The sequence below is a fragment of the Stegostoma tigrinum genome, chromosome 1 (assembly GCF_030684315.1).
Source record: "Stegostoma tigrinum isolate sSteTig4 chromosome 1, sSteTig4.hap1, whole genome shotgun sequence".
In the NCBI taxonomy this organism is placed as follows: domain Eukaryota; kingdom Metazoa; phylum Chordata; class Chondrichthyes; order Orectolobiformes; family Stegostomatidae; genus Stegostoma; species Stegostoma tigrinum.
The window spans coordinates 193,102,850-193,129,139 of record NC_081354.1 but is presented as its reverse complement, the minus strand read 5'-3'; the positions used below and the strand labels follow the sequence as shown (position 1 = coordinate 193,129,139).

At 46.8% G+C, this 26,290-nt stretch overlaps 1 protein-coding gene across 8 annotated transcripts in view; it reads right to left on the bottom strand.

Annotated features, from left to right (window-relative positions):
• LOC125456566 (dynactin subunit 1-like) overlaps positions 1–26,290 on the bottom strand; it is a 216,923-nt gene that overhangs the window by 106,948 nt on the left and 83,685 nt on the right. For 5 of the 8 annotated variants that reach the window (XM_059650884.1, XM_059650863.1, XM_059650866.1 and 2 more), the window contains exons 6-7: positions 3,990–4,007; positions 1,003–1,023 (exon numbers count right to left, since the gene is read on the bottom strand). The exons of 1 other annotated variant lie outside the window; for it this stretch is intronic. In XM_059650884.1, coding sequence (XP_059506867.1) covers positions 1,003–1,023; positions 3,990–4,007 — 39 coding nt within the window. The remainder of the gene's footprint in view (positions 1–1,002; positions 1,024–3,989; positions 4,008–26,290) is intronic. 2 more of the 8 variants (XM_059650869.1, XM_059650871.1) reach the window with 1 other exon arrangement.

Sequence of the window (26,290 nt, the reverse complement as noted above, 5' to 3'; positions counted from 1 at the left end):
AACTGGTCCACTGGCCAGTTAGTGTCATTCAGCAGCACAGAAACAAACCCTTCAGTCAATGTTAACTCTGTCTCTCCAGAGATGCTGACAGACCTGGTGAATTTGTCCAGCACTTTCTGTTTTTGTTTCAGATTCCAGCATCACAGTATTTTGTTTCATTATAGTTTCCTGCTAGCTACTTATTCCATTTCTTGAATAAAGCTGTTACATTTACTGACTTCCAACTGGTTAAGACCCATCTTGAATCTAAGCAAGTTTGGAAGCTTGTAAATAATGCATTTATCTATGTTGTCATTTCTTTTAAGACCCAAGTATAAAGCCTATGCAGTTCTGGGGTCACCAAGATAACACAGTGTGGAGCTGGATGAACACAGCAGGCAAAGCAGCATCGGAGGAGTAGGAAAGCTGACATTTCGGGCCGAGGCCCTTCTGAGGTCAATAGTTTTCCCAGTACTACTTCCTTGACGAGGGCAATTGTTTTCATTCCTCCCTATCTATTACCTCTTGATTTTCAATTACCTTTGGGAAGTTTTCTAATTATTTTTAAGCCTCCACCATTCCTTTATTTTCCATTATCAATTCCCCAGACTCCCATTCTCACACCTGGAGTCCCTTCCACTGTTAGGCACAAGATCAGACTGAGAGTAAACACGTTCCCTCCACCCCATCCAAAGACAAAAATCACTCTGTCCATCTCCTGCTCCTTTCCGTTGCAATCAGTCCCTGTTCCAGTTGGTAACAGTTATGGCTCTGTCTGATAGCACCAAGGCAGGTTTTGTGCTCTCAGTGATCTCACAGCGACTGGAGTGGCCTACAAGGCCCAGCTCTCAGATCAGCCGATAGAGATCGCACTTGCCACAGGCAACAAATACACAGACCTTAGAGATCTTCACTCAGCTCCTCTCACATACACAGTACACTCAATTTATCAAAACAGCGTACAGTGCCTCTCGGATTGTCTGGCCCTAAGAAGGGCTCCCATTACCACTGGATAGTGCTCACCTTGGTGCGTCTGGCAGGTTGCTGTGGACGAGGAGCCAGAGTAGAAGGAAGGGGGGAGGAGAGCAACAGTGCACAAGCAGCAGCAGCAGCAGCGGCAGCGGCCACACAACGGGAGATTGAATAGAGAGAAAAACAGCATTACAGTTAGTCAAGAGCCAGTGATTTCAGAGACAGTGGAATGGGGAACAAACGACTGGACAACAGTGGCTACATTGGGCTGGAGCAGTTCAATATCTCAGATCTCCTTAGCTCAAGGAATCAGAGAACCAGCATTGCAGTCAGTCATTCCTCACCCAGTGCTGCAGTTAGTTCAACAAGTAACAGATACTTCAAGAAAGAGTTAGCTCCCTCCTCCCTATCATATCCCACTCAGGATGCTCAAACACACTCAGTGTGCACACCCTCACACACACTCAGCACGCACACCTTCTCTACAGGAATATTTGGGCAAACTTCATGTTCTCTTGCACAATGTACTCAGCATATTCACACCTTGACACAGAACCCGGCATGTCTGTCCACCAGCAAACACCCCCACCCCACCCCACCAGGAGCATATTCAGTGAAGACACCCTTACCCAGCAAACACACACACTCCCACACACTGGATGGACAATATTCACCCAGCACATCTGTGTGCGTGCGCGCACACACGCACTCTCACACTCACGTATACACACACACGCACACGCACACTCACGTATACACACACACGCACACTCACGTATACACATATACACACACAAGGTTAGGATGGAGAATGTAAGAAGAAGTTTATAACATAAACCGAGGTCTCAATACTGCAGAGTCGTGAGAAAATTACAGGAAAAGTTGAGGGCGGCAGAGGGAGGATTTGTAAATAATGCATTTATCTATGTTGTCACTTCTTTTAAGACCCAAGGATGTTGTGCTGAACTTTTACCCTAAACCTAAGGTCTATCTAACCTCGACCCCTACCTTATACTATCATCCATATGCCTATCTTATAGCCGCTTAAATGTCCTTAATGAGGACGACTCCACTACCCTCTCCAGCAATGCATTCCACGCCTCTACTACTCTCTGAGTAAAGAACCTACCTCTGACGTCTCCCCGATATCTACCTCCTTTCACTTTTAAACTATGTTCCCTCATAATAGCTACCTCCAGCCCAGGAAAAAGTCTCTGGCTGTCCACTCTATCTACACCTCTGATCACTTTGTACGTCTCTATCAAGTCACCTCTCATCCTTCGTCATTCTAAAGAGAAAAGCCCGATCTCTCTCAACCTTTCCTTGTAAGACATTCCCTCCATTCCAGGCAACATCCTGGTAAATCTCCTCTGCACCTTTTCCAATGCTTCCACATCTTTCCTGTAATGAGGTGACCAGAACTGGACACAATACTCCAGATGTGGCCGAACCAGGCTTTTGTATAGCTGGAGCATAACTTCATGGCTCTTGAACTCAATCCCTCTGTTAATGAAAGCGAACATACCAGATGCCTTCTTAACAACTCTATCCACCTGGGTAGTAGCTTTCAGGGAACTGCAGACATGAACCCCAAGATCCCTTTGCTCCTCCACACTGCCAAGAATCTTTCTGTTAACCCTGTATTCTGCTCTCAAGTTTATCCTTCCAAAATGAATCACCTCACACTTTTCAGGGTTAAACTCCATCTGCCACTTCTCAGCCCAGCTCTGCATCCTATCAATGTCCCTTTGTAACCTAGAACAGACCTCTGCACTGTCCACAACGTGACCCATCCGCGAACTTGCTAATCCACCCTTCCACTCCTTCATCCAAATCGTTGACAAAAATCACAAATAGAAGAGGACCCAGGACAGATCCTTGTGGTACACCACTCGTAACTGAGCACCATGTTGAATATTTTCCATCCACTACCACCCTTTGTCTTCTCAGGGTCAGCAATTCTGAACCCGTGAACGTTTTTGCCTTTTCCCCAGAATTTGTTGAAAAAAAATGACCTCAACCTAGAATACAGGGAACAACCACAAGAACCCTATCAAGCCCCTTCTATGATTCAATAAAGTCACCTGTCATTCTTTTAAACTCCAATGAGTACAACCCAACCTAATCAACCTTACCACATAAAACACTCCCTCCACATCTTGTATCAATGTACTGAACCTGCTCTATACTGCTTCCAATGTCAGTAAATCTTTCTTTCAAGAAGAAAACAAGAGCTGTTCACAGGATTGCAGGTGTACTCTAACTAGTGTTTTGGACAGTTTTAGCAGGACCTTCCTATTTTTCTGCTCTAGTCCCTTTGAAATAAAGGCAAGGCTTAATTTACCTTCTCTATTAAGAACTAAAGTTGAGCTCTAGCTTTTTATGATTCATGGAGAAGCACCCAGAAATCCATCTGTTCTGAGAAGTCTTTCTCTATTTAAATAATATTCAGCTCCTTTATTCTTCCTGCCAAAGTACATAACTTCTTCACAACTCACTTTCCTACATATCTCTATCTCATCAACTGTAGATTTGGTTCTTTCATCTAAATTATTTACATTAATTGTGAACAAATTGAGGTCCCAGCACATGTCCCTGTGGCACACCACTTGTAATATCTTGTGAACCTGCAAGTGACCCATTTATTCCAGTGCCAGCCAATCCTCCCTCCATCATCCCACCCCCAACACCCTGAGCTCACACACAGACACAATCAGACCAACAGACACTTTACTCACAAACACATTGCACATTCACTCTGGCAATGCTGCATCAGTCAGAGATTCACATGAAGCAATCTCCCTAGGTAACTCCTACACAACCCACTGAGAATAATGTTTACTGTTATACATCGTGCAATATTATTCAGGAGGAATGCATTTTAAAAAGACAGAATCTACAAGAAACATTCCGGAAAGGGAAACATTAGAAAAAAAAAGAAAAAAAAACTAGCTGAGTTTTACTGAAATTTAAACCAGAAAATACGAATGATGGTTGAAACATGCAGAGATTGGGAACTGTAAAGATTTAATTGGTACCTTTCTCAGTGCTGGGGTCTGTCGCATCATTATGCAAGGGACACAGAGAGACAGCGTCAGATATTAAGATGAATGCAGTCTGCTTCAGCTGCTGCCGATTGCCTGCAAATGGCTGCAGTGTTGGAGCAGAGGCTCTCTGCAAACAGAGAGCACAAATCCTGCCCGGCAGTCGATTGAAAAAAAGAGAGAGAGAGAGAGACAGAGAGACAGAGAGCCAGCGAGAGAGGGAGGGTGCACACTAGAAGAAATCAGGGATCCAGCCTTTAGTCAAGCACCAAGCCCACCCTGTACTTGCATAATACATCAATCTGCTCGCATTTCGAGCTCCCGACTCTCTGCCAACACCCCGTTCACTAGTGATGAGATCAGTGCTGCTGCTTTCTTCCTCCCTCGCAGAGACAGCTGGGAAAAGCAGAATCCCACAGCACTACACACTGATCTAATGCTTTTCCTGGGAGATGCAGGAACCTGAGGTGCTCCTCTATTACTTAGCAACACTAGACATTTGGCACAATGATAGGCTGTCTGTTCATCGCTGCAGCTCCCCCACCCCCTACACCCGCCTGCCCCCACACACACAATGGACCATACTTGGGGGAGGGGGTTTACATGTCACACCTTAATTCCTTCCGAGTATGGTATCTCATCTGTCTCCCAGTATTACCATCACATCATGTAACAAACTCAGGGAATGCTCTAGCACAGGGGCAGTCATTTGACCTGTTCTGTAAGGAAAACTCAACAAGCTTTGTCCCAGCACCTAATGAAGATTCTCTCTTTACACCTGTTCTATTCTCTTTCAAAAACCTTGATTAAATCTGCGATCCTAGATCCTAACCATTTGCTGCAGACAGAAGTTTCTCACCATGAGACTGTTGGTCCTTTTGCCAGCTCAGCACTATCTTCTCAAGGGCAATGAGAGTTTATTTTACAGCAGAGAGAGAGCTGTTTCAGCACCATACAAACTATTCTCACTTTCCTGCACATGGCCTGTGTAAACTCTAGTGCTTCAAGTAACCATTAAATACTTCCTCAATGTTGAGGGTTCCCAGCTCTCCCACCCTTTCAGGCAGCAAATTCCTGACAAGCACCACCCTCTGGGTGAAGCAATATTTCCTCAAACCACCTCTTAGACCCCCTGCCTTGTACTGTAAATCTCTGCCCTTTGTTAGTGACCCCTTTGCCACAGTGAAATGTGCCTTCCCATGCTCCTCATAATTCTGTACACCACAATCAGACTGTCACAATCAGAGCTCTGCTCCAAGGAAAACAACTCCAGCCTATCCAATTTTTCTTCACAGCTGAATTATTTCAGTCCAGGCAACATCCTGGTCAATCTCTAGAGAAATCACATCCTATAGTGCAGTGACCAGAGCTGAACACAGTAATGGCCTAATTAACATTACGTTCAGCTCCGTCATAATCATCTTACGTTCAATACCTCAATATAAGACAAGTATCCCACTTTTTTGTTTCACTTGTTATCTATAGTTCATGTTGCCTTCAGGAGAAGGATCTGTGGATGTGTAAACCAAGTTCCTTCTGCTGAGAAGACTGAAATTTAAAGCTGGTCCAGCCAACAACAGGCAGAAATTATGTTTTTAAAACCTGTCTCAAATCTATTCTCATTCGTTCCACCATCGAAAACAGATATCTTCCTCTTTTAGGCCCCTTGTGATTTTCAATAATTCGATCAGATTTCCTCTCAACCTTCCCCAAAGATAACAGTTCTCCAAACCAAAGTTTAAGTTTAAACCTTAAGTTTACCTGGACCATGTCTGACACCTCTCTCCTTGCTGGACCTCTCCTGTCTCCATCTCTGGTGTTCACCGGGAAACCGATATCCATTTTAAACCTATCAACTCCCACAACTACCTGAAACATTCCTCCTCCCACCCATCTTCCTGTAAAAATGCCATCCCCTATTCCCAAATCCTTCGCCTCCACTGCATCTGCTCCCAAGATGAGGCATTCCACTCCCAAACATCCCAGATGTCTTTGTTTTTCAAGGACCGCAACTTCCCCTTCACAGTGATCGAATTTGCCCTCAACCGTGTCTCCTGCATTTCCCGCAACTCATCACACCCCCTATTCGCAATAATAACCAAAGCAGAATCACCCTCATCCTCACGTACCACCCCACCAACCTCTGTATACAATGCATCAACCTCCGACACTTCCGCCATCTACAATCTGACCTCACCACCAAAGACATTTTTCCCTCCCCACCCTTATCTGCTTTCCGGAGGGACCACTCTCTCCATGACTCCCTTGTCCACACCACACTCCCCTCCATGCCCACCACCCCCGGCACTTTTCCCTGCAACCGCAGGATATGCTACACCTGCCCCTGTACCTCCCCCTCACCTCGATCCCCAGCCCTAGGAAGACTTTTCACATCAAACAGATGTTCACCTGAACATCTGCCAATGTGGTGTACTGTATCCGCTGTTCCCGTTGTGGCTACCTATACATCAGGGAAGCCAAACGGAGCCTTGGGGGCTGCTTTGCAGAACACCTACGCTCGGTTCGCAACAAACAACTACACCTCCCAGTTGCAAACCATTCCAATTCGCACACCTCCCCAAACTCTGCGGATGACACGTCTATCCTGGGCCTCCTCAGTGCTACAATGACGCCACCTGAAAGATGCAGGAACAGTAATTCATATTCTGCTGGGAACCCTGCAGCCCAAGGGTATCAAAGTGGATTTCACAAGCTTCAAAAATCTCCCCTTCCCCCACTGCATCCCAAAACCAGCCCAACTCGTCCCCGCCTCCCTAACCATGCCTCCCAACTCAAGCCTCACCTCTATCCCCTACCCACTAACTTCATCCCGTACCCCCTGACCTGTCTGCCCTCCCTGGACTGACCTATACACCCCCCAACTCCCCACCTACATTCACCTTCACTGGCTCTAACCCTGCCTCTTTGACCTGTCTGTCTCCTCTCACCCTATCTTCTCCTTTATCCATCTTCTATCCGCCTCCGCCTGTCTCCCTATTTTTCCAGAATCCCCTTACCTCTCCCCCATTTCTGAAGAAGGGTCCCGACCTGAAACATGCAGCTTTCCTGCTCCTAAGATGCTGCTTGGCCTGTATTCATCCAGCTCCACACTGTGTTATGAGATTCTCCCGCATTGGCAGTTCCTGCCATCTCAGTGACAGTTCTCCTAACCAGCTCCTTTCCCTTTATGTAACTATCAAATCTCATCTTTTGTCTTTTATGTCCCTTACAAGTTTCCTTTCACAATCCTTTGTTGGTGTTTGTATTTCTCACATTCTGTGGGACCTGTAATATTCTTTATCTTTTTATAAGCCCTTTCTTTAAATTTTATATCTAAAATTCTAGCGTCTGATCTGATCTTTGCTTAGCTTTTACAAACACGACATGAAACTCGATCATGTTATGACATATTATTTCCAGGTCACGAACTAAATTAGGGTCATTGCTCATTACTTGATCGAACATTGCTTGTTCCCTTGTCACACTCAAGACATCCTACTGTAGGAAGCTATCCCAGACACACACTAGAAATTCTCAACTTTTCTGGCAAGTGCTAGTCTGTCTTTCCCAGTCTATGTTAAGATTAAAATCCCCCATTAGTATTACTCTGCCTTTGCCACTTCTACAAGACATTGGAGCAGAAATTAGGCCATTCGGCCCATCGAGTCTCCTCCTATGCTGTTGCCTAATATCAGCATTTATAGAATTGAGCAGTTCTGAGCTGTTGCCAAGTGGTCCATATATGACACCTCTTGTGGTTTTAGTTCCTTTATGGTTCCTCCATTCCACCCATAAGGTCTCCACTGAGTGCTTTCCTCTCATTATAACCTCCCTCACGAAAGAAGTGATTCTGTTTCTAATCAGTGATGCTATTTCACACCCCTTCTCAACGTCATGGAATAGTGACCTACCAATCCTACCCCTTCTGTCAACCATCTCTCAGTGATACCTACAATGATCACAGTCCAGTGAGGGTGACATGACTGAAGCATAAAAGACCCTGAATAGTCTTGGTGAGATGGACATAGGGAGGATGCTTCCTCTCTCTAGAGCCAGTTCAGAACTAGGGCAAATACATTACAATCCAGGCAACATCCAGGTAAATCCCTGTTCAAAACTTCTGCATTCTTCCTCTAGTGTGTTGACCAGAACTGCACACAATACTCCAAATGTGGCCTGAATATAGTTGAATACAACTGCAACGTCACTTGCCAACTTTTATGAAGGGCGATGGGAAACTGAGGTGTAGTCCTAGTACACAGGAGGATGAGCGTAGGAAGGACATGGACAGGACCTCACTGTCACAGAAGTGCGCTGGCAGACAGCAAGCTGGGTTGAAGTGTGTCTACTTTAACGCCAGGAGTATCTGGAATAAGGTAGGTGAGCTTGCAGCTTGGATAGGTATCTGGGACTTCGATGTTGTGGCCATTTCGGAGACATGGATAGAGCAGGGTCAGGAATGGATGTTGCAGGTTCCAGGCCTCAGATCTTTCATTAAGATCAGGGAAGGTGGTAAAAGAGGGGGAGGTGTGGCTTTGTTCATCAAGGACAGTATGAAAGAACTTTAGACCAGGACTCGTCTAATGAGGTGGTATGGGCTGAGGTCAGAAACAGGAGAGGAGGGGTAACACTGCTGTGAGTTTTTTAAATGCCTCTGCAAAGTTCCAGGGATGTGGAGGAGAGGATTGGCAAAACAATTCTGGGCAGGAGTGAAAGGAACAGGGTGGTCATTTTGGGAGACTTGAACTTCCCTAACATTGACTGGAAATGCTATAATTGTAGTACGCCGGATGGATCAGTTTTTGTCCAATGTGTGCAGGAGGGTTTCCTGACACACTATGTCGAAAGGCCGACAAGAGGGGAGGCCACACTGGATCTGGTACTTGGTAACGAACCAGGCCAGGTGTTTGATTTAGTGGTAGGTGAGCACTTTGGAGAGAGTGACCATAATTCAATTATGTTTAGTTTGGCAACGGAAAGGGATAGGAACATGCCACAGGGCAAGAGTTATAGATGGGGGAAGGGCAATTATAATGCGATTAGGGAAGACTTAGGAGGCATAGAATGGGTTAGCAAAATGCAGGGGATGGGGACAATCGAAATGTGGGGCTGGTTTAAGGAACAGATATTGCGTGTCCTTGATAGGTATGTCCCTGTCAGGCAGGGAGGAGGCGATAAGGTAAGGGAACCGTGGTTTACTGAAGAAATTCTATCTCTTGTTAAGCTAAAGAGGGAGGCTTATGTGACGATGAGACGAGATGGTTCAGATGAGGCGGTGGAGAGTTACAGATTAGCTAGGAAGGATTTAAAGAGACAGTTAAGAAAAGCAAGGAAGGGACAAGAGCAGACATTGGCAGGCAGAATAAAGGTGAACCCTAAAGCTTTCTATAGGTATGTGAGGAATAAGAGAATGACTAGGGTAGGAATAGGGCCAGCCAAAGACAGAAGTGGGAAGTTGTGTGTGGACTCTGTGGAGATCGGAGAGGTCCTAAACGAAAATTTCTCATCTGTTTTCACTCAGGATAAGGAGAATATTGTAGAGGAGAAGACTGAGTTATGGGCTACTAGAACTGAAAGCATTGAGATTAGTAAGGAGGAGGCGTTATCAATTCTAGAAGGTGTGAAGGTAGATAAATCCCCTGGGCAGGATAGGATTTTTCCGAGGATTGTCTAAGGAGGAGGTGGCGGAGACTTTGGCCTCGATCTTTGAGTCCTCATTGTCTACAGGTTTAGTACCAGAGGACTGGAGGATTGCAAATGTTGTGCCCTTGTTCAAGAAGGGCAGTAGGGATGACCCAGGTAATTATAGGGCAGTGAGTCTTACGTCTGTTGTAGGAAAAGTTTTGGAAAGGATTGTAAGAGATAGGATTTATAATCATCTAGCAAGCAACAATTTGTTTGGAGATAGTCAGCATGGATTCGTCAAGGGCAGGCCATGTCTCACAAAACCTCCGAGTTTTTTGAGAAGGTGACCAAGCATGTGGATGAGGGGAGGGCAGTTGATGTGGTGTACATGGACTTCAGTAAAGCCTTTGATAAGGTTCCACATGGCAGGCTATTTGATAAAACATGGAGACATGGGATTGAGGGAGATTTAGCAGTTTGGATTAGAAACTGGCTTTCTGTATGATGGCAATGAGTGGTGGTTGATGGAAAATATTCAGCCCGGAGTCCAGTTACTAGTGGTGTGCCTCAACGATTTGTTTTGGGATCACTGCTGTTTGTCATTTTCATAAATGACTTGGACGCAGGCATTAGTGGATGGGTTAGTAAGTTTACAGATGACACTAAAGTCGGTGGAGTGGTGGACCGTGTGGAAGAATGTTGCAGGTTGCAGGGAGACTTGGATAAACTGCAGAATTGGGCCGAAAGGAGGCAAATGGAGTTCAATAAGGATAAATGTGAGGTGACTCACTTTGGGAGGAAAAATAGGAAGGCAGAATACCGGGTCAATGGAAGGATTCTTGGTAGTATGGATGTGCAGAGGGATCTTGGTGTCCATGTACATAGATCACTGAAAGTTGTCACCCAGGTTGATAGTGCTGTTAAGGCGGCTTACGGTGTGTTAGGTTTTATTGGTAGAGGGATTGAGTTCCGAAGCCGTGATGTCATGCTGCAACTGTACAAAACTCTAGTGCAGCCTCATTTGAAATATTGTGTACAGTTCTGGTCGCCCCATTACAGGAAGGATGTGGAAGGATTGGAAAAGGTGCAGAGGAAATTTACCAGGATGTTGCCTGGTCTGGAGCGCAGGCCCTATAAAGAAAGGCTGAGGGACCTGGGTCTGTTCTCATTGGAGAGAAGAAGGCTAAGAGGGGATTTAACAGAGATATAGAAGATGATCAGAGGATTAGATAGGGTGGACAGTGAGAGTCTTTTTCCTAGGATGATGACGTCGGCTTGTACAAGGGGGCACAGCTACAAATTGAGGGGTGATAGATTTAAGACAGATGTCAGAGGCAGGTTCTTTACTCAGAGAGTGGTAAGGGTGTGGAATGCCCTGCCTGCCAATGTAGCTAACTCAGCCACATTAGGGGCATTTAAACAGTCCTTGGATAAGCATTTGAATGATGATGGGCTAGTGTAGGGGGAGGGGCTTAGATCAGTTCACAGGTCAGTGCAACATCGAGGACCGAAGGGCCTGTTCTGCGCTGTATTATTCTATGTTCTATGCTCAGTGCTCCAATGAAAGCAAACATGTGGTAGGGATGGAGGTTAGATAGACCTTAGGATTAGGGTAAAAGTTCAGCATAACACTGTGAGCTGAAGGGCCTGGACTGTGCTGTACTCTTCTATGTTCTATATGTCTTTGTTACCATTTTATCCACTTGCGCAGGCACTATCAGGGGGCGATGAACTTGCACTGTACGTGTATCAATAATTTCCTCTTGCATTTGACATTCCTAAATGTTTCGCCTTTCACTTGTCAGCATTAAACTCCATCTGCCATTTCTCCGTCTAATCTTCGATCTGATCTGTATCCTGCTGCATCCTTTGACAACCTTTCCCACTACCCACTATTTACCAGTTTTCGAGTCATCTGCAAATTTACTAATGAGACCACCTATATTTTCATCCAAATCATTTATATATATCAAAAGGGGAGGCAAAGGCTCAGTGGTATTTATCGCTGGACTGTTAATCCAGAGACCCAGATAACATTCTGGGGGCCCAGGTTCGAATCCTGCCATGGCAGACGGTGGAATTTGAATTCAATAAACATCTAGAATTAAGAATCTAATGATGACCAGGAATCCATTGCCAACTGTTGGAAAAACCCATCTGGTTCACGAAAGTCCTTTGAGGAAGGAATCTGCCATCCTTACATGGTCTGGCCTACATGTGACCCACAGCAATGTGGTTGACTCCTAACTGCACTCTGGGTAATTAGAGATGGACAATAAATGCTGCCTGGCTAGAAACACCCTCATCCTGCAAATGAATAAAAAAATTACAAACAACAGGGGTCCCAGCACTGATCCCTGTGGAACATCAGTGGTCGCAGATCTCCAGTCAGAAAAACACCCCTCCACAACCATCTATGACGAAGCCAATTTTGTATCCAACTTACCAACTCACTGTAGATTGCATGTGACTTAATCCTCTGGAACAGCCCTATCATGAAGGACCTTGTTAAATGCTTTACTGAAGTCCATGTCAACACAGGAGTGGCCCACCCTCATCAATCACCTTCATCACTTCCTCAAAACACTGCATTTTGTCAGACAGGACCTGCCCCACACACTGCCATGTTGACTATCCCTACTAGATCGAATCTTCTCCAAATACGAAATCTGAGCAGTGAGTTTCACATAACCCATGGTCATGTGGGTAAAAAGAAATTCCTCAAATCCCCTCTCCACTTCCTGTTCCATACCTTCAAATGATGCCCATTGGTTCCCGAATCCGTCCAAAGAGGAAATATTCCTCACCATTTACCCTCACAATGCACTTTGTACACCTCAGTTCCCCACCCCCAATCCCAAGCCTTCTCTGCTCTAAGGGAAGTCAGCCCAGTGAATATATAGTTTCTTCAGTTCACCTTTATCAACGCAACATCCTGGTTAATAGGGAAGGAGATTGTCCAGGGGTATTGGATTGTCCAGTGTCATGTGGAATTTGAATCCAATACAAATCTGGAATTAAGAATCTAACAATAGTCATGAATCCATTAATGATGGTCAGATAAACCCATCTGGTTCACTAACGTCTTTCACGGAAGGGAGGGCGTGGAATGCCCTGCCTGCCAATGTAGTTAACTCAGCCACATTAGGGGCATTTAAACAGTCCTTGGATAAGCATATGGATAATGATGGGCTAGTGTAGGGGGAGGGGCTTAGATTAGTTCACAGGTCGGTGCAACATCGAGGGCCGAAGGGCCTGTTCTGCGTTGTGTTGTTCTATGTTCTATGAAACTGTCATCCTTACCTGGTCTGGCCTACATGTGACTCCAGACCCACAGCATTGTGGCTGACTCTGAAGTTGGGGCAATTAGGGATGGGCAATAAATGCTGCATAGCCATCCAATGAATTAAAATAATCTCCTCTGCATTCCTTCAATGCTATCACATTCAGATAGTCCAGCAACCAGAACTTCACAGTTAGGCTGTGGCCTAACTAACACGACATACATCCCCATTATAACTTCCCGAGTCAAAGCACTGAATGTAAAAACAAAAAAAGTAATTATTGCACTGGTTTCTTATCTACGTGTCCTGACACCTTCAAGGCTCTTTGGACCTGCCCACCAAGGCAACAGTGAGCCTTGGTACTTCTTAGGGTCTCTAGTTCAATGAATACTCCCTTGCCTTGTTAGTCCACCCAAACTACAACAACTCACTCTTTTCAGATTCAGTTCCATTTGCCAGTGTTCAAGCCATCTGACCATCCTGTTGCTTAAGGTTTTCTTCCCCACTATTTACCACAACACTAATCTTTGTGCTATCTGCAAACTTATTGAACATACCTCCTACATTCATGTCTAAGTCATTAACATACACAACAAACAGCAAGGGATGCTGCACCGAACACTGTGGTACATCACTGGACACAGGCTTCCAGCCACCATTCCACCTGGTTCCTGCCATTAATAGACAATAGACAATAGGTGCAGGAGAAGGCCATTCGGCTCTTCGAGCCAGCACCACCATTCATTATGATCATGGCTGATCGTCCACAATCAGTATCCTGTTCCTGCCTTATCCCCATAACCCTTGATTCCTCTATCTTTAAGAGCTCTATCCATCTCTTTCTTAAAAGTATCCAGAGACTTGGCCTCCACTGCCTTCTGGGGCAGAGCATTCCATATACCCACCACTCTCTGAGTGAAGACGTTTTTCCTGTTCTAAGCTAATTTCTAACCCAATTTGCCTAACTGCCAAGGATCTCATGGGCTCACAGCTTCTTGATGAGTCTGCCAAGCAAGACTTAACCCAAAACTTTGCTTAGTCCACGTTGACAACATCAACTCTGACTGACACCTAGTCAACTCCTTGAAAAATTCAATGAAATTTTAGATATGGGATCTCCCCTGGCTAGGCCAATTCTGACTATCCATGTCTCTCCAAGTAGAGATTAATAGCTTTATTTTTCATCCATCTTTGTCATCAAGTCTTACAGCATAGAAACAGACACATAAAACATAACAGCACGGTACAGGTCCTTCGGCCCTCGATGTTGTGCCGACCTGTCATACCGATCTCAAGCCCATCTAACCTACACTATTCCATGTACGTCCATATGCTTGTCCAATGACGACTTAAATGTACCTAAAGTTGGCAAATCTACTACCGTTGCAGGCAAAGCGTTCCATTCCCTTACTACTGTGAGTAAAGAAACTATCTCTGACATCTGTCCTATATCTTTCACCCCTCAATTTAAAGCTATGCCCCCTCGTGCTCGCTGTCACCATCCTAGGAAAAAGGCTCTCCCTATCCACCCTTCGATTCACATGACCATGTCCACGTTGGTGGTACGGTGGATAGTGAAAATGATTATTGAAGACTATTAAGAGATCTTGTTCAAATGTGCTGAGGAGTGGCAGATGGAGTTTAATTTACATAAATGCAATGAAATGGTAGGGCCCCGAGGTAGTGTTGCAGAACAGAGAAACTTAGGCATTCAGGTACATAGTTCTTTAAAACGTGCATCACACGTAGACAGGGTGGTTAAGAAAGTGTTTAGCACACTGCTTTCATAGCTCAAACGTACAGGAGTTGAGAAGTCATGTTGTGGTGATCATATCCATAAACATCTTCTGACTGAATTACAGGCACTATCACCAAAACGGTCCCCCAATGCCACATGTACTTTCCTAGCTTTGTTCCCTAAGATTAGATCCAGCACCACTTCCTCTGGTGCTACTTGTTGGCTTAAAAACCTCACCTGGGCAATTTCAAAAATTCCACCCCTCTAAGCCTTTCATACTTTGTCCACCCCAGTTAGAACATAGAACATAGAACAGTACAGCACAGAACAGGCACTTCAGCCCACGATGTTGTGCCGACCATTGATCCTCATGTATGCACCCTCAAATTTCTGTGACCATATGCATGTCCAGCTGTCTCTTAAATGTCCCCAATGACCTTGCTTCCACAGCTGCTGCTGGCAACGCATTCCATGCTCTCACAACTCTCTGTGTAAAGAACCCACCTCTATACTTTCCTCCAACCAGCTTAAAACTATGACCCCTCATGTTAGCCATTTCTGCCCTGGGAAATAGTCTCTGGCTATCAACTTGATCTATGCCTCTCATTATCTTGTATACCTCAATTAGGTCCCCTCTCCTCCTCCTTTTCTCCAATGAAAAAAGTCCAAGCTCAGTCAACCTCTCTTCATAAGATAAGCCCTCCAGTCCAGGCAGCATCCTGGTAAACCTCCTCTGAACCCTCTCCAAAGCATCCACATCTTTCCTATAATAGGGCGACCAGAACTGGACGTAGTATTCCAAGTGCGGTCTAACCAAAGTTTTATAGAGCTGCAACAAGATCTCACGACTCTTAAACTCAATCCCCCTGTTAATGAAAGCCAAAACACCATATGCTTTCTTAACAACCCTGCCACTTCGGTGGCCATTTTAAGGGATCTATGTATCTGCACACCAAGATCCCTCTGTTCCTCCACACTGCCAAGAATCCTATCCTTAATCCTGTACTCAGCTTTCAAATTCGACTTTCCAAAATGCATCACCTCGCATTTATCCAGGTTGAACTCCATCGGCCACCTCTCAGCCCATCTCTGCATCCTGTCAATGTCCCGCTGCAGCCTACAACAGCCCTCTATACTGTCAACGACACCTCCAACCTTCGTGTCGTCTGCAAACTTGCTGACCCATCCTTCAATCCCCTCATCCAAGTCATTAATAAAAATTACAAACAGTAGAGGCCCAAGGACAGACCCCTGTGGAACCCCACTCACCACTGACTTCCAGGCAAAATATTTTCCTTCTACTACCACTCACTGTCTTCTGTTGGCCAGCCAATTCTGTGTCCAGGCAGCTAAGTTCCCCTGTATCCCATTCCTCCTGACCTTCTGAATGAGCCTACCATGGGGAACCTTATCAAATGCCTTACTGAAGTCCATATACACCACATCCACAGCTCGACCCTCATCAACTTTTCTAGTCACATCCTCAAAGAACTTGATAAGGTTTGAGAGGCATGACCTGCCCCTCACAAAGCCGTGTTGACTGCATTTAATTAAGTCATGCTCTTCCAGATGGTCATAAATCCTATCCCTCAGAATCCTTTCTAACACCTTGCAGATGACAGACGTGAGACTTACTGGTCTGTAATTGCCGGGGATTTCCCTATTTCCTTTCTTGAAGAGAGGAATTACATTTGCCTCTCTCCAGTCCTCAGGTACGACTCCAGTGGAGAGCGAGGATGCAAAGATCTTCGGTAGTGGCGAAGCAATTGCATTTCTCGTTTCCCGAAGCAGCCGAGGGCAAATCTGGTCCGGGCCTGGCAACTTGTCAATCTTAATGTTTGACAAAATTTTCAGCACATCAGCTTTCTCTATCTCTATCCATTCCAGCATGCACACCAGTTAATATTAGGGGAAGTAAAGTCTCCTACTGTCATTACCCTATCATTGTTACACATTTGAGATTCACCTACATACACACTGTCTAAAGACGTGCACGTGAGGTGGATTGGCCATGTTAAATTTGGTGTTACAGGGACAGGGTAGGGGTCTGGGTGCGTGTTCAGCGCATGGTTGGCATCGCCTCAATGGGCTCAATGTCCTCTCTCTGCAGTGCCGAGATTCTACAATTCTGTTCCACATATGGCCTTCGATCTCTCCCTGACCACTTGGCAACGTCTTGTACTTTCTACCTGTATGGTGCCATTTGAGGAAGTTATCACCCCTTCTTACTGTAGTAATTGATGCCTTTCGCCAATAATGTGACACTACCTCCTCTTTAGCACTGCCCTTATTTTGCCTAAGCAGTCTACAACCTATAATGCTGAGCTGCCAGTCCTGTACCTCTCTCAACTATGTCTCAGTGAATGCAATGCTATCACATCTTTGGAAATTATTCAGCATTCTCAACTCATCCACCAGGCTCACAAGGCTCCTTACACATAAAGGCCATCCAGCATTGCCATGTTCCATTGTGCCTCACTGACTGTATTTGCACTGTTTCTAGACTGGATGGTTCTCCTTCAGCAACACCCTCAACTGTATTATCACCATTCCACATCCAGATGACTCTTGCCATCTACACTGTTCCTCAATCACAGGCACAGTGTACATACAATGCAGAACAGTACGGCACAGTATATTCATCCCATGATGTTGTGCTGACCGGTTATCTGCTAAGAACAACCTACCCTGCATACCCTACATTTTACTATCCTCCATGTGCCTATCCAAGAGTTGCTCAAAAGTCTCTAAAGTATCAAACTCCACTCCCACTGCCAGCAGCGCATTCCACACACGCATCACTCTCTATGTGAAGAACCTACCTCTGACATCTCCCTTATACCTTCCTCCAATCACCTTAAAATTATGTCCTTTCGTAACAGTCATTTCCGCTCTGGGAAAAAATCTCTGGCTCTCCACACTATCTTGTAAACCTCGATCAAGTCACCTCTCATCTTTCTTTGCTCCAATGAAAAAAGCCCTAGCTCCCTCAACCTTTCCTCATAATACCTGCCCTCCAGTCCAGGCAGCATCCTGGTAAATCTCCTCTGCACCCTGTCTAAAGCTTCCACATCCTTCCTGTAATGAGGCGACCAGAACATGGAACATTACAGCGCAGTACAGGCCCTTCGGCTCTTGATGTTGCGCCGACAAAGAACAAAGAAACCTACAGCACAGGAACAGGCCCTTTGGCCCTCCAAGCCTGCGCCGATCGAGATCCTCTGTCTAACCTGTCATCTATTTTCTAACTGGCTTTGCTCCCTGTTCATCCACGTACCTGTCCAGATATATCTTAAAAGACGCTAACATGTCTGCGTCTACCACCTCCGCTGGCAACGCGTTCCAGGCACCCACCACCCTCTGCATAAAGAACTTTCCACGCATATCTCCCTTAAACCTTCCTCCTCTCACTTTGAACTCATGACCCCTAGTAATTGAGTCCCCCACTCTGGGGAAAAAGCTTCTTGCTATCCACCCTGTCTATACCCCTCATGATTTTGTAGAGTTCAATCAGGTCCCCCTCAATCTGTCTTTCTAATGAACCTCTTGTACCTGTGACACCAATCTGAAGCCCATCTAACCTACACTACTACACTTATCATCCATATGTTTCTCCAATGACCGTTTAAATGCCCTTAACCTTGGTGAGTCTACTACTGTTGAGGGTAGGGCATTCCACACCCTTACAATTCTCTGAGTAAAGAACCTACCTCTGACATCTGTCCTATATCTATCACCCCTCAATTTAAAGGTATGTCCCCGCTTGCGAGCCATCACCATCTGAGGAAAAAGGCTCTCACTGTCCACCCTATCTAATCCTCCAGTCATCTTGTATGACTCTATTAAGTTGTCCATTAACCTTCTTCTCTCTGATGAAAACAGACTCAAGTCCCTCAGCCTTTCCTCACAAGACCTTCCCTCCATACCAGGCAACATCCTGGTAAATCTCCTCTGCACATTTTCCAATGCTTCCACATCCTTCTTATAATGCGGTGACCAGAACTGTACACAATACTCCAAGTGTGGCCACACCAGAGTTTTGTACAGCTGCAGCATAACCTCATGGCTCTGGAGCTCAATCCCTCTACCAATAAAACCTAACACACTGTATATGCCTTCTTAACAGCCCTATCAACCTGGGTGGCAACTTTCAGGGATCTAGGTACATGGACACCAAGATCTCTCTGTTCATCCACACTACCAAGAATCTTACCATTAGCCCAGCACTGTGTTCCTGTTACTCCTACCAAAGTGAATCACCTCTCACTTTTCGACACTAAACTCCATTTGCCATCTCTCAGCCCAGATCTGCAGCTTATCTATATCCCTCTGTAATCTGCAACATCTTTCCGCACTATCCACAACTCCACTGACTTTAGTGTCATCCGCAAATTTACTAACCCATCCTACACCCTGACGAACAGCAGTGGCCCCAAAACAGATCCTTGCAGTGCACCATTAGTAACTGAACTCCAGGATGAACAAATCTCATCAACCACCACCCTTGCCTTCTTACAGCTAGCCAATTTTTGATCCAAACCGCTAAATCACCCTCAATCCCATGCCTCCAAATTTTCTGCAACAGCCTACCATGGGGAACCTTATCAAATGCTTTACTGAAATCCACATACAGCACATCAACTGTTTTACCCTCATCCAACTGTTTGGTCACCTTCTCAAAGAACTCAATAAGATTTGTGAGGCATGACCTACCCTTGACAAAACTGTGCTGAAGAAAACACAATATTCAAGTGTGGTCTAACCAGAGTTTTCTAGAGCTGCAGCATAACCTCACTGCACTTAAACTCAACTCCCCTGCCAATGAGAGCCAACACACCATACGCCTTGATAATAAAATGTGAGGCTGGATGAACACAGCGGGCCAAGCAGCATCTCAGGAGCACAAAAGCTGACGTTTTGGGCCTAGACCCTTCATCAGAGAGGGGGATGGGGAGAGGGAACTGGAATAAATAGGGAGAGAGGGGGAGGTGGACGAAGATGGAGAGTAAAGAAGATAGGTGGAGAGAGTATAGGTGGGGAGGTAGGGAGGGGATAGGTCAGTCCAGGGAAGGCGGACGGGTCAAGGAGGTGGGATGAGGTTAGTAGGTAGCTGGGGGTGCGGCTTGGGGTGGGAGGAAGGGATGGGTGAGAGGAAGAACCGGTTAGGGAGGCAGAGACAGGTTGGACTGGTTTTGGGATGCAGTGGGTGGGGGGGAAGAGCTGGGCTGGTTGTGTGGTGCAGTGGGGGGAGGGGACAAACTGGGCTGGTTTAGGGATGCAGTAGGGGAAGGGGAGATTTTGAAACTGGTGAAGTCCACATTGATACCATACGCCTTCTTTACAACCTTATCAACTTGGGTCGCAACTTTAAGGGATCTATGGACGTGGACCTCAAGATCCCTCTGCTCCTCCACACTGCCGAGAATTCTGCCATTAACCCTGTATTCTGTAGTGAACATAAACACCTCTCACTCCTTCTACATCATCAGAAATCACATGACACCAGGTTATAGTCTAAAAGGTTTATTTGAAAACACTAGCTTTCAGAGTCTTGCGCTTTCAAACAAACCTGTTGGACTGTAACCTGGCATCCTGTGATTTTTGACTTTGTCAACCTCAGGCCAATACCGACACCTCGACATCTATCCTACTTCACTCTGGAATTACTGTTACTGTGGGCTGTCATGAACACATCTCTCCCTCTCTCTCTCCACACCATCTGTTAATCATAGGGGCACAGAATTCTACTGAATGAAGACTTCTCCCTCTCTCCCCATGATATTGTCCCTGAAACACAGGGACACTGGGCTGCAGTGAACACAGATTATTGAGATTACATGCATACCTAGTCGTGTATGGTAAATACGACAGAAACATGATGGCAAGGATGTGCACGCAGCCAACTATAAAAATCCCTGATTTCAAACTTCCAAAAGGACCTCACCACAGATAATCCTGCAGTCCTGGAATGTTACCATACTCGTTCACTGACATTTCTCGGCCGGTGTTTGAATGTAGTTGTTTCTGCAGTATCAATACAGTACACAGCTGGAGGGACACAGCAGATCAGGCAGTATCAGAGGAGCAGGAAAGTAGCTGCTTTAAGTCGGGACCCTTTTTCAGAATTGGAGAGGAGGAAGGAAGCAGGGAAATAAATAGAGGGAGGAGGACAGGAGGGGGTGAGGATGGGGTGGAAGATGGACGGGTTGTATCAGGTCAAGGAGATGAGAGTGAGGGTGGGTCAAAGCTGGGGAAGGCAGGTGGGATGGTTATTGGCGACTGTAAGCCAGCAGCGGTGAGGATCGGTCAGTGAGGTAGGATGGGCGGATAGGTGGGAAAGAAGATGGACTGGTGTGTCACGTTGAGGAGGCGGAGAAGAGAGGGAGGGTTGGTCATGGGATGAGGCCGGGGGTGGTGGGGGGGTGGTGGTGGGGATATTTTAAAAACATGGATTTCACCAGTTAGGCTAAGGGACAGTAGGCTCCCAAGGTGGAATATGAGATGCTGCTCCTCCATTTTGTGGGTGATGACATGTGGCACTGGAGGGAACCCAGGGGGCGCGAGTGCGGGCGCAGGTGAGGGTGGGAGCGAAAATGGTGAGCAGCAGAAGACGTTGTCGATTATCGCTTACAGAGCGCAGATCCTCCACAAATCAGTCCCCAAAGTCACACTAGTGTAGTGGAGGCCACATCAGGAGCAAGAGATACAGTAGACCGGGTTGGAGCACTAACATAGAGGGGTGCCAACACTGGGTCCCAGCCCTACCCCGACTCATCCTCCCTCTCGCCTACTTGACCTGACACAAGCTGTCCATCTCCTCTCCCACCTACCTGCCCGTCCGACCTCACTAATCAATCACCACCACTGCCTCCCTGTACTTACCTATCACCACCCCACTCACTCTCACCAACCCCACCCCTCCTCTCTCTATTTCTGAGTTCCCTTCACCCTTTCATTTCTGAAGAAGGGTCCCGAGATGCTGCCTGGCCTGCTGTGTTATCTCTGATTCCAGCTACTGCAGTTCATACAATCTCAGCTTCAGCAGTATGGTGCTCAGGCCCCTGTGACCACCAACATGTTTGCCCTCAGTCCCCGTGACCCGCTACTGCCTGTACCGAAGGCCCCAACCTGCCCGCGCTCAGTCCCCCTGTGACACCCAACCTGCCTGCGATCAGTCCCCACCCCCGCAGCGCCCCCCCCCCCCCCCCCGCCAACCCCGGTGACCCCAACCTGCCTGAGCTCAGTCCCCCCCGTGACCCACAACTGTCCACGTTCAGTCCCCCGTGACCCACAACCTGTCCACGCTCAGTCCCCCGTGACCCACAGCCTGTCCACGCTCAGTCCCCTCGTGACCTACAACCTGTCTGTGCTCAGCTCCGTGACCCACAGCCTGCTCATGCTCAATCCCCCGTGACCTACAACCTGTCTGTGCTCAGCTCCGTGACCCACAGCCTGCTCATGCTCAGCCCCTGCTGTGAACCCCAGCCTGCCCGAGCTCAGCGCCGTGACCCACAACCTGCCCGCGCTCAGTCCCCGTGACCCACAACATGCCCGTGCTCAGTCCCCGTGACCCACAACATGCCCGCGCTCAGTCCCCGTGACCCACAACATGCCCGCGCTCAGTCCCCGTGACCCACAACATGCCCGCGCTCAGTCCCCGTGACCCACAGCCTGCCCACGCTCAGCCCCACCGTGATCCACAGCCTGCCTGCACTCAGTCCCCTCCGTGACCCACAACCTGTCAACGCTCAGTCCCTCCATGACCTACAACCTGCCTGTGCTCAGCCCCGTGACCCACAGCCTGCTCACGCTCAGTCCCCCGTGACCCACAGCCTGTCCACGCTCAGCCCCTCGTGACCTACAACCTGCCTGTGCTCAGCCCCGTGACCCACAGCCTGCTCACGCTCAGTCCCCCGTGACCCACAGCCTGTCCACGCTCAGTCCCCTCGTGACCTACAACCTGTCTGTGCTCAGCTCCGTGACCCACAGCCTGTCCACGCTCAGCCCCTCGTGACCTACAACCTGCCTGTGCTCAGCCCCGTGACCCACAGCCTGCTCACGCTCAGTGCCCCCGTGTCCCACAGCCTGCCCACGCTCAGTCCCCCCGTGACCCCCAACCTGCCCGTGCTCAGTTCCTGTGACCCACAACATGCACACGGACAGCCCCCGTGACCCACAGCCTGCCCGCGCTCAGCCTCCGCCGTGAACCCCAACTTGTCCGCGCTCAGCCCCCGCCGTGAACCCCAGCCTGCCCGCGCTCAGTCCCCCCGTAACCCACAGCCTGCCCGCGCTCAGTACCCCCGTGACCCACAGCCTGCCCGCGCTCAGTTCCCCCGTGACCCACAGTCTGCCTGCGCTCAGTTCCCCCGTGACCCACAGCCTGCCCATGCTCAGTTCCCCCGTGACCCACAACCTGCCCGCGCTCAGTTCCCCCATGACCCACAGCTTGCCTGCACTCAGGCCCCTGGTATTGCAAAGATGATTATATTTATTATTGCTTTGAGGGCTCAGGTTTTGAAGGAATGTAGAAAAAGGAATTTATTTCAAGATTTGCAGACATACCTGGAATGGTTTCTTTCAATGAAATCTTTGCAGGTTCACTGTAGACATTGAAGATTGTTTCAAAGTAAGAGTTCTAGTAAATCACATGATAATAGCTAGTCTCCTGTAGTCCTCCCTGGGGCTTTCTGAACAGAGATTGGCTTGAAGAGGTTGAGTTTGTTTATCTGTTTCATTTGGGGGAAGCCGAGCTGGAGGACAGCCTGCTTAGAGCAAGCTGCTCCCCTAATCTCTCCCATGCTCGGTCCCCCGACCTCAAACCAGTCTGCTCAATCCTTGAGACCTCTGACCAGGACCTCTATACCCCCTAGTGAATTCTCTAGCACACTACAGCCTCAAAATAACACCTGAGTGCTATATTTCCAATAGGAGGCAACTCTAGTGCAATTACCACTAGACTATTAATCTCACTATGGCAGATAGTGGAATTTGGATTACATTTTTAAAAATAACTGTAATTAAGAATCTAATGATAACCAATAATCCATTGTTGATTGTTGGAAAATCCCACCTGGCTCAATAATGTCCTTTAGAGAAGGAAACTGCCATCCTTACCTGGTCTGGCCTACATGTGACTCTAACCCACAACAATGTGGTTGACTCAAAACTGCCCTCTGGGCGATTATGGAGTCATAGCGATGTACAGCATAGAAACAGACCCTTCAGTCCATAAGGGTTTGGAGTAGATCTGTAGCTCGGGTTGTAGGTGTTGAGGTTGGCTGGCTTGCCGAGCTGGTTTGTCGTTCTGCAGACGTTTTGTTACTGAAACCAGCTCGGCAAGCCAACCCACCTCAACCCTTCAGTCTAACCCAGCCAGATATCCAAATCTGACACAGTCCCATTTGCCAGCAATCTGGATCATATCACGAAAGCCTTCCTATTCATATACCCATCCACAAGTCTTTTAACTGTTATAATCGCATTAGCCTCCACCACTTGCTCTAGCAACTCATTCCATACACACACCACCTCTTGCCCCTCAGGTCCCTTTCAAATCTTTCACCTCTCTCCTTAAATCTATGCCCTCTAAGTTTTAGACTATCTGTGCCCCTTGTGATTTTATAAACCTCTCTAAGGTCACCCGTCAGCCTCCGAAATTCCAGGGAAAATAGCACCAGCCTATTCAGTCTCTCCCTGTAGCTCAAACTCTCTAGCCCTGGCGATATCCTTGTATTTTTTTGCTGAACCTTTTCAAGTTGAGCAACATCTTTCCATGAGCAGGATTAGACGCTACAATTTTCCAAATGAAAGATGTCCAGTTTTGATACGCTAGATTTTGTTCAAAACGTATTCCACTTGAAGAATTTTTTTTGGCACTTTGCTGTCACACTTCAATAAGTAATTTAAAAAAAAGTGCTGGATAAACTCAACAGATCTGGCAGTATGTATGGATAGAAAAACAGTTAACATTTCAAATCTAGTATGACTCTTCCTCAGAACTTCTTTTAAAAGTTAAATCAGACTCGAAACGTTACCTCTATCTCTCCCCCGACAGATACTGCCAGACCTGTCGAGTTTCTCCAGCAATCTGTACTTGTTTCAGATTCAAAGTATCTTGATTTTAGGGATGGACAATAAATGCTAGTGCTGCCAGCAAAACACACTTCCCAAGAATTAACTAAAAGTCACGAAGTGTGCTATTTTCTGGACATGTAGACAGAGAGAGCTCCCTAAAGAGAGAGCTCAGAAGAGCCAGGAGGAGACATGAGAAGTTGTTGGTGGATAGGATCAGGGTAAACCCTAAGGCTTTCTATAGGTATTTAAGGAAGAAAAGAATGACGAAAGTAAGATTAGGCCCAATCAAGGATAGTAGTGGTAAGTTGTGTGTGGAGTCAGGTGAGATAGGGGAAGCGCTAAATGAATATTTTTCAACAGTATTCACTCTAGAAAACGACAATGTTGTCGAGGAGAACACTGAGAAACAGGCTACTAGACTAGGTGGGATTGAGGTTCACAAGGAAGAGGTATTAGAAATCCTTCAGAAGGTGAAGATAGATAAGTCCGCTGGGCCGGACGGGATTTATCCTCGATCTTCTGGGAAGCCAGGGAGGAAATTCCCGAGCCTTTGGCATTGATCTTTAACTCGTCATTGTCTACAGGAATAGTGCCAGATGACTGGAGGATAGCAAACGTGGTTCCCCTGTTCAAGAAAGGGAGTAGAGACAACTCTGGTAATTATAGACCAGTGAGACTTACCTCAGTTGTTGGTAAAGTGTTGGAAAAGGTTATAAGGGATAGGATTTATAATCATCTAGAAAAGAATAAATTGATTAGGGGCAGTCAGCACGGTTTTGTGAAGGGAAGGTCGTGCCTCACAAACCTTATTGAGTTCTTTGAGACGGTGACCAAACAGGTAGATGAGAGTAAACCGGTTGATGTGGTGTATATGGGTTTCAGCAAGGCGTTCAATAAGGTTCCCCACAATAGGCTATTGTACAAAATGCGGAGGAATGGAATTGTGGGAGATATAGCAGTTTGGATCGGAAATTGGCTTGCTGAAAGAAGACAAAGGGTGGTAGTTGATGGGAAATGTTCATCCTGGAGACCACTTACTAGTGGTATCTGGATGTAAGTTTGCTCGCTGAGCTGGAAGGTTAGTTTTCAGACGTTTCGTCACCATTCTAGGTAACATCATCAGTGAGCCTCCGACGAAGCGCTGGTGTTACGTCCCGCTTTCTATTTATGTGGTTAGGGTTCCTTGGGTTGGTGATGTCATTTCCTGTTCTTTTTCTCCGGGGATGGTAGATGGGCTCCAAATCAATGTGTTTGTTGATGGAGTTCCGGTTGAAATGCTATGCTTCTAGGAATTCTCGTGCGTGTCTCTGTTTGGCTTGTCCTAAGATGGATGTGTTGTCCCAATCAAAGTGGTGTTACATACAGATGAGGAAGGACACCACTTTGATTGGGACAACACATCCATCCTAGGACAAGCCAAACAGAGGCACGCACGAGAATTCCTAGAAGCATGGCATTCCAACCGGAACTCCATCAACAAACACATTGATTTGGAGCCAATCTACCATCCCCTGAGAAAAAGAACAGGATATGACATCACCAACGCAGGAAATGACATCACCAACCCAAGGAAA